The sequence below is a fragment of the Eumetopias jubatus genome, unplaced genomic scaffold (assembly GCF_037043125.1).
Source record: "Eumetopias jubatus isolate StellerSeaLion01/CBP00866 unplaced genomic scaffold, mEumJub1_p1.0 scaffold_16, whole genome shotgun sequence".
Lineage (NCBI taxonomy): Eukaryota > Metazoa > Chordata > Mammalia > Carnivora > Otariidae > Eumetopias > Eumetopias jubatus.
This window is the reverse complement of record NW_028274822.1, coordinates 91,817,557-91,825,716: the sequence shown is the minus strand read 5'-3', so window position 1 is coordinate 91,825,716 and position 8,160 is coordinate 91,817,557. Positions and strand designations below refer to the sequence as shown.

The 8,160-nt window shown below is 56.3% G+C and overlaps 1 protein-coding gene across 1 annotated transcript; it reads right to left on the bottom strand.

The window, feature by feature from the left end:
• Positions 1–6,116: 6,116 nt before the first annotated feature.
• FZD10 (frizzled class receptor 10) lies at positions 6,117–7,862 on the bottom strand. Its single transcript, XM_028089005.1, has one exon. The coding sequence runs from the start codon at positions 7,860–7,862 to the stop codon at positions 6,117–6,119; it is 1,746 nt and encodes a 581-aa protein (XP_027944806.1).
• Positions 7,863–8,160: the final 298 nt, after the last annotated feature.

Genomic DNA, 8,160 nt, shown 5'->3' with positions numbered 1-8,160 from the left:
GGAGGACATCTGCTGGGAGAGACCCCGCTCGTCAGAGAGTGCCTGAGAGCATTTCATCCATCATCCCGTGCTCCTGAAGCCACCGATGGCAGAAGTCCCTTCGTGGGAGACGGAAGGGAGTGTTTCGACTCCAAACCCTCTGGATCCGAGCTTGGTATCTGCCCTCCGCCCTGCATAAAATGTCTTCTAATAACAAATCTGAACTCCAGGACTTTGGAGAAGTCCACCTCGGCTGTGGATCTCGTGCGAGGTCTTAGGAGCATCACCTTCCCAGGGGCGGGACTGTTGGAGTCCCCAGTTACCACGGCTCACCTCAGCAGTGGAAGCTTAATCTGTACGGATTTCAAACGCCTCCTCCCCTCCTCCCTCCAGCTTGGCCTTCACACTCTTAATAAAACATTAAAAAACACTCCGCACTATGTTGCCGGAGCATGTTCCACGAGCTTCCCTGAAGTCTGGCCGTGTTCCCTCCATCGGCACATTACAGCCATCTTCGAGCATTTGCGTACAGAGGTGTCCGCGCATGAGGTCTGGTTCCCTGCGAAGTGAGTGTGATGTTATTGTGTTCAAAGAGGAAGACAGAGCATATTCTCCACCACTGTAGAGACACCGCGCCTGCCTTTTCAACTTGAAAGATCAGTGGGTATTCTGTGTAACACGAACATGGCATTGGGAAAGTGTTTCTCAAAAAAAAAAAAAAAATCCCTCGTTCTTTTTAAAGATCATTACTCATTAGCATGCTGGGTTTAACTTTCTGGGGGAGGGAGGGGCAAGAAGCATCATACCAGCAGCGTTCATGGACTGCTTGCCCTCTGCCAACTGGCCTACTGAGTGCCGTGCCCATGGGAGTTTATTCCATTTCTGGACAGTTGTGTGGAACACAGGCTAATGAATTAGGTCGCTTAGGACACGGAGCACCTAGTGGGGGACAGCCCAGTGAGGGAGGCACCAGCAACAGCCCCATTTCACAGATGGAGAAATGGAGGCAGCCAAGTCCAGCAGCTCGTCCAAGGGCCGAATCAGACGAAACCGGGGCGAGTAGGGGCGAGATGGGGCTCAGTCCCAAGCCATACTACATCCCCAGCCCTGTAAGGGCACGGGTGCCCCATCTGCTGCTCCTCTCTGTCCTCTCTTCCTTTCAAGGAAATAATGTGGGAAATAGGAGAATATCTACGACTTGGGGAATACTTTTTTTTTTTTAAGATTTATTTATTTATTTGAGAGAGTGAGAATGAGAGAGAGAGAGAGAGCACATGAGAGGGGGGAGGGTCCGAGGGAGAAGCGGGCTCCTCGCCGAGCAGGGAGCCCGACGTGGGACTCGATCCCGGGACTCCGGGACCATGACCTGAGCCGAAGGCAGTCGCCCAACCGACGGAGCCACCCGGGCGCCCTTGGGGAATACTTCTTGACTTGTTGTCTGATTTCGGTCTCGAAGCAGCATCCCCGCAGGCTCTGGTAGAGACTTACAGATTATCAGCCTGTGGAGACCATTTTAATCTTGCTTGGGTGGCCCAAGGGTTAAATGAAAGAGAGAGGCGCGTGCCCCAGGCTCCGCGTAGAGGGGAGGGATGCTCGGGCCTCCCGCCTCCGGGCTCCCCTGACCTCTACCTGGATCACATATTCCGACTCAAGATGAGACCATTACATAATCTCTGACAGTCCTCCACTGACGGTGAGAAACCCAGCCCCCAGCTAGGGGGCTGCTCTCCTCAAGCTCCCCCGAGCCTCCTCTCCCTCCACCCGTGCTCCCCTCCCTCCTCCCGCTTCGCTCTCCCTCCCTCCCTCCCTCCCTCCCTCCTCCCCGCCCCTCCTCCCTCTACCCTCCTCCCCCACCTCCTTCCTCTGCCCCCAGCTGACCTCTCCACCTGTGCCTCCCCCTCCGCAGCCTGCAGACGGACCTCCACCAGGAGCTATCAGAGGCCCCTCACTGTCCACCCTGCAGCCATCTTCCATTCTCCACCACCACCTCTGTTTCCTTCCTCCTGTCTCGGTGAGTGCCACCTGACCCCCCAAGTAGGAACCGTGGCCCCATCCCTGACCCCGCGTCCCCTCTGGCCTGTGTGGGCATGAACCCAGCCCTGCTGCCCCTGCTTCCGAGTACCCACTCCTCTCCAGCTCCCCCTGCAACCACAGCAGAAGGCGGCTGGCCACACCCCCTCTCCTCTCCTCTCCGGAGCCCGCAAGGGCCTGTGCACTCTGTGCCAGTGCGCCCCGTGCCCCCTGCTCGCAGCACAGGCAGGATCGGCCGCCGTCAGGCCCCATTTACTTAACGCACAGGTTGGGGTGGGGGGTGGGCTAGTAGTCGGCAGTGCGGGTTTGGAGCCACATAGCCGGACTCACGTTCCTGGCCCCTGCTCACTACCCGCGTGGCCTGGGGCTCCTGTCTTGACTTCTCTGTGGTCCATCGTCCTCATCTGTAAGACGGGGCTGAGAATTGTCCTGCCGAAGCGTGTCAGCAGACTGAGCGAGCCTGGAAACCGGCACCAAGTGCTTAGCTATCATTCCCTCATCCAGCAATTACCTATGGAGTCAGTGGTCTGGGAACTGTGATCGGGCGGCCTGGTTCCCGTCCTGGCTCTAACTCGTACTTGCTGTGTGACCCTGGGAATTTAGTGAACCCCTCTGGGTAAAGTGGGGCTGACAAGCCTGTCATGCTCTCAGCAGGCAGGCAGTGCTCCCAAGGGCCTGCTGGACCAATTGTCATTGCTCTTGTTGTAGCTGCCATCACACCCCGAGGCCTGTGGCTAGGTCCCCGCACAGGCTGGGTCCGCGTGGAAGCCTTGATTCCCTGTTCCTAACTCCAGCTCTAGCCGTTAGCCTGTCCCGGCAATGTCACCCCGCCACGAAATTGTTCATGTTGGACCTTCTGCCTTCTGTGCATTTTGAGCCCCCTTTGGGAGGCCTCCCCCACTCAGAGTAGACGTGCGGGAGGTGCGCCTGGCACAAGCCCCTTTCCCGCTGTGCGAGTCTCTCACACCAGGCGGTGATCTCGGAGCCGAGGGCCAGGTGCGCTTGCCCCGTTTCCCGGGCCCTGGCACGGACGAGGTGGTGAGTGGCTGGGTTCCAAAGGAAGGAATGCCCGGGATGGCCTGCAGTGTGATTTGGGGCAGTCACCTTCTCTGACCTCACCCCCGGGGATCTGTCACCTGAAGCAGGTTTCTGTTTCCCTGGAGCTGAAGCCGGGGCCTGAGGAGTCTCCACATTAAGGCAATCAACAATTCCTTTCCAAGTCCCCAGTCCAGCTACAGAGGACCCAAGGCCTAGCAGGGGTGTTCGCAGATTTCTCCCTTCTGGAGCCTTGATGCTTCTCCTAAAATTCACAAATTATCTGCATGTAACCCTGGGTCAGTTTGTGGCTCCCAAGGAGCAGTTTGCTCAGCAATCCCTCCTGGAGCTACTGGAAACCAGGGCGAGTAGGGGCGAGTATCACTGGCAGAGTCGGTGCCCCGGTGCACCTGCCCGACCGTGTGCAAAATCCTTTGACGTTTACGAACAGGGTCCCTGTAGTTTGGGGGGAGGGTCCACGCTGAAACACTTCCAGACAACAAACAGCAGAGGTGCTCACGTAGGCCAGCCCACTGTTCCCCCCGGGACTGAGGTTTGCAGCCCACACACGTGCACATGCTGGGTGGCTGACGAGTCCAGTAAGTTTACAACTGAGGATCTGGGGGAATCATATTCAGCTTTGACGCTCACAGCAGCTGATACTGTTACCTTTCTAGACTCTGCAAAACTCGGTTCCAAACACGTCATTTTTATTTTTCCTAAGTCACCCAAAGGAAGCATCATGTACATACATACACCCATACATCAATATCCCTAGGTCGTCTTTGGGGGGACTGGGTGGGATCAATCAACAAACAGGTTTTTCTTTGTGGGCATTTTTTAAACCTTTTTTTTTTAATGCACTTTAGGCTATTCTGGATTTTATTTTAAATTACTTTGCCTACCTAGTTGGTGTTTCTTGAACTTGATCCCAAACCACCCAGGGGCCCTGCTCGGGCAGGCCATGGCCATACACGTCTAGGTGAGGTGGCCCCCACAAACCGACCCGCACCTTTGCCCAGCTGATATTGATGTGAAGGTGGTCCTACGATCATCAGGCTTAACTCCTAAACCCCCTCTCTGGGAAACAGGCTGCCCTGACTCCAGGCTTCTGTCCATCTTAGGAAGTGCTTAATACATGTTCGAAATTCTTAAGGGCTCTTTGTTCAACTGGGAACTTGACATCAGCACGACCCCATGGAGAGCTTGGTTTATTCTGCTGATTTCCCACGGCAGGATGTCTGGACCATGCCCTTGGATCCTTCGCGTTAGGACTGGAGTTCAGCTGTGCCTCTGACCGCTGAACCTGGGCCCACTTTAGGTCTCTACCGCTCCAGCAGCAAACACGGGAGAAGAACCAAGTTCACAGACGTACAAAGCTGATAAGACTTCTCCTTAACGACCTGCCACCCTGAGCAGGTATTTTATCCTGCCCAGGTCTATAATCTGTTCTGTAAACATGTCCTAGACTTGCCACAGAACCAGCACATTTTGGACTGACGCACATAGAACTCTGTCTAGGTACAATTTGATCCCAGCGGGCCCACCGAAGCCTACTCGGATTTAATACTCCGACTGGGCTGGCCCCACTCCCCGGAGATACCACCGGAGGCTGGTCCAGGCTCCCCGAGATTCAGCCACACTTAGAAGCCCAGGCACTCCCCGAGAAAGTATGTCTACAACCAGGCCCTCACATCCAGCCACCGAGAGTCATAGCAACGATCTCCAGCCCTCCCCATTTCCTGCATGTCATTCCACTGAAACTCGAAATTCAATTATTCTGCCAACCTTGCCATCCGCCCATCTGCCGTTTCACACGGATAACCAGTAATCTCTAGATAGAGATGCACACTCAGGATTTGCTTGAAAAGCTAGTAGAGGGAGAAAGTTTGCTCTGTTCTCTCCACACTCAGGGAAGGGAAGCCTCACAACGCACAAGGGACCAGCACCAAACTAAAGAACATATTTTATTTTTAATAAAATAGTGGAGCATGAAAAATATCATATATTACAAATATACATAAGCAGAACCCCTCTCCCCTGGGGGGGTGGGGAGAATGAACTAGACTTGTCTAGTGCTTCTTGAGCTATTCATGGAAACCATTTGTTTAACAATAGAAAGAGTCAATAAGCCCTTTGGATACTTTTGAATGATCTTCTTCCCCTTTCCCCCCCTCCTTTCCACAAATCAGTCCAAACGTGTATAACATGGGCTTGGTTTCCATTAAAAAGCCACAAAATCTAACACTAGAGGGTTTCTGAGGGCTGGGCCTCTCTGTGCTTTTGTTGAGATTTCTTTTGTTGTCTTTATGTACAGCAAAATACTTGTTTCTCTTTTCATTTCCACGGAAAGAGGGAAGAAATGTATTGCACATTGTTTGCATTTGCAAATGTTAGGTTTGGAAGTTTCTGTCTTGGAGAAAGACCTATTTGTGAAGGCTAGAGGCTGGAGTCTATTTTAAGTGACTCCAAATCCACTGGAGTGTGTTAAATCGTCAGGGCTCCCCTTTCTCCCTGTCTACACAGAAGCTGCTGTCCCACACACAGCCTTCCTGGGGGTGGGCCACAGGGATGAATCCTCGCTGGAGACCCACTTGGCCTCTCCCCGCCCCCCCCCCATGCTCCCAGCAGAAGTTCTTTAATGTCCAAAGAAGTTACCTCTCCTCTGACTCGTAAATGGGTAGCAAAGCCAACTCAAACACACGGCTATGTATTTATGGAAGCTTCTAAACAAAAGTTTTCTTCTGGGGGCTGAATCAACTACTTGACCACAAATTAGTTACATGAGAGGCTACTTAAGGGGAGGAGCTCTCCTTCTGGAAACAAAACAAAACAAGTAACCTGGAAGCACATTTTTACTTTCAGTGTATCACAGCATCCTAAATTTCAGGGTAAAAACTTTTTTCTTTTACTTTTATTTAAAAAAACAAACAAACAAACAAACAAAAACCAACCAACCAAGCAGGAAAAGCACCATGTTTTGGCTCTGACTGCCACGGTATCCTGTCTTAAGTTTTCCACTCTGGCCTTCCCTCCCTGCCCACCCCCCCACCCCCACCCCCCAAGGCAGCTCACACACAGGTGGGAGACTGGGCAGGGATTTCATATTTTCCAAGATGGGTTTTTTGGGGATGCTGGGCTTTTTTGTAAATCCCACTGTTGGTGATCACACTGGCGGGTTTCCTCCTGCTCTTCCTCTTGAACCTGCGGCTGCAGACGTTCTGCCAGGACTGCAGGGTTTTGGACGTCCAGATCCACATCCCACCCGTGATCCCCACCACCAGCAGCATGAAGATCTTCACCATGAAGATCTCCACGGCCGGGATGGACGCGGCCATCAGGCAGTCCAGAGTTTTGGTCTGGTTGTTCATTTTGCACTTGTGCTGAGTGGCCAGGATTTTCCAGTACTCCATGTTGAGGCGCTCGTAAAAGTAGCAGGCGATCACACAGGTGGCCGGCACGGTGTAGAGCACAGAGAAGACTCCGATCCTCACCATGAGCTTCTCCAGTTTGTCGGTGTTCTCCCCGCCCGTCTTCATCACCCTCCGGATGTGGAAGAGCGCCACGAAGCCGGAGAGGATGAAGGACGTGCCGATGACGAGGTAGCAGGTCAGCGGGATGAGCACGAAGCCGGTGAGGGCGTTCACGTCCATGCTGCCCACATAGCACACGCCCGTGAGCTCGTCGCCCGCCACCCTGCGCATCACCAGGATCAGGATGGTCTTCACGGCCGGGATGGCCCAGGCTGCCAGGTGGAAGTAGCTGCTGTTGGCCTCGATGGCCTCGTGGCCCCACTTCTTGCCGGCAGCCAGGAACCAGGTGAGCGTGAGAATCACCCACCAGAGCGAGCTGGCCATCCCGAAGTAGTAGAGGACGAGGAAGACGAGGGTGCAGCCCGTGCTCTCCAGCCCCTCCTGGATGACATAGAGCTGCCCGCTGTCCCGGTCGCACGCGATGCTCTCGGCGCCGGCAAAGAGGCGGATGATGAAGCCCACTGAGTAGACACAGTAGCACATGGAGAGGAAGATGATGGGGCGCTCGGGGTACCTGAAGCGCGCGGGGTCGATGAGGAAGGTGAGCACGGTGAAGGCGCTGGAGAAGAAGCACAGCACAGCCCACACGGCCAGCCAGACCACGGCGAAGCGCTTGTCGCCGCGGCTCCAGTACACGTCCACGCCGGGCGTGCACAGCGGCGCGCACGCCGCACTCTTCTCCACGTGGTGGAACTTGCCCGGGTTGTCGCAGCTGGCGCGCCCCGGGCCCGCGTCCCTGAGCGAGTGCTCCTGCGCGCCGTGCGGCCGCTGCGGCCGGAAGAGCGGCGGGAACAGGCCCGAGCCCCGGGAGGGCTCGTCCGAGCCGTTGTTGGGCGCCTCCATGCACAGGTAGTTGGGGTCGTTCTTGTTGGGGAGCTTGCTGCAGTCCAGCGAGTCGGGCCACTTGAAGTTGAACTGCTCCATGATCGGGGAGCACTTGAGCCGGGCCTGCTCACACATGACCCGGCAGGCGGGGATGGGGGTGGAGACTTGCTCGGTGCACATGGGCGCGTACAGCGAGCACAGGAAGAAGCGGAGGTGGCCGTGGCAGCCGTACTCCACCAGCGGCGCGAACTCGTGTAGCTGGATGGCGGCCTCGCGCTGGTTCTCGTGGCCCATCAGGTTGGGCATGCGGGTCATGTTGTAGCCAATGTCCTTGCACATCGGGATCTCGATGGGTTGGCACTTGCCGTCGCCCGGACGCTCCATGTCCATGGAGCTGATGGCGGCGCACGAACCCATCACCTGCAGGACCAGCCACAGGCGGGGGCCCGGACGCGGCATGCTGGCGTCGGAGGTGCCCCGGCGGGGAGGTCCGCTCCCCTCAGCGCCGCCGCTGCCCAGCTCGGGCTGCGGGCCCCGGCTCCCCGTCCCCGCTCCGGCCCCCGCCCATGCCCGCTCGGCCGGCCCGAGCGCTGCGCTCCGCGCCCCCGGCCTCCGCCGAGGTGGGGGCCGCGTGGGAGCGGGAGCAAAGTTGGCCAACAATACCGGGAAGCGCGACGGGCCCCGAGCTCCCGGCGGCGGGCGCCGACTCCCGGCCGCAGCAAACTTTGGGCTCTTCCGCGAACGCCCAGGTGGCGCG

What these genes read in the sequence shown, in the direction of transcription:
- FZD10 (XM_028089005.1), bottom strand. Translation starts at nt 7,862, where the DNA reads ATGCCGCGTCCGGGCCCCCGCCTGTGGCTGGTCCTGCAGGTGATGGGT.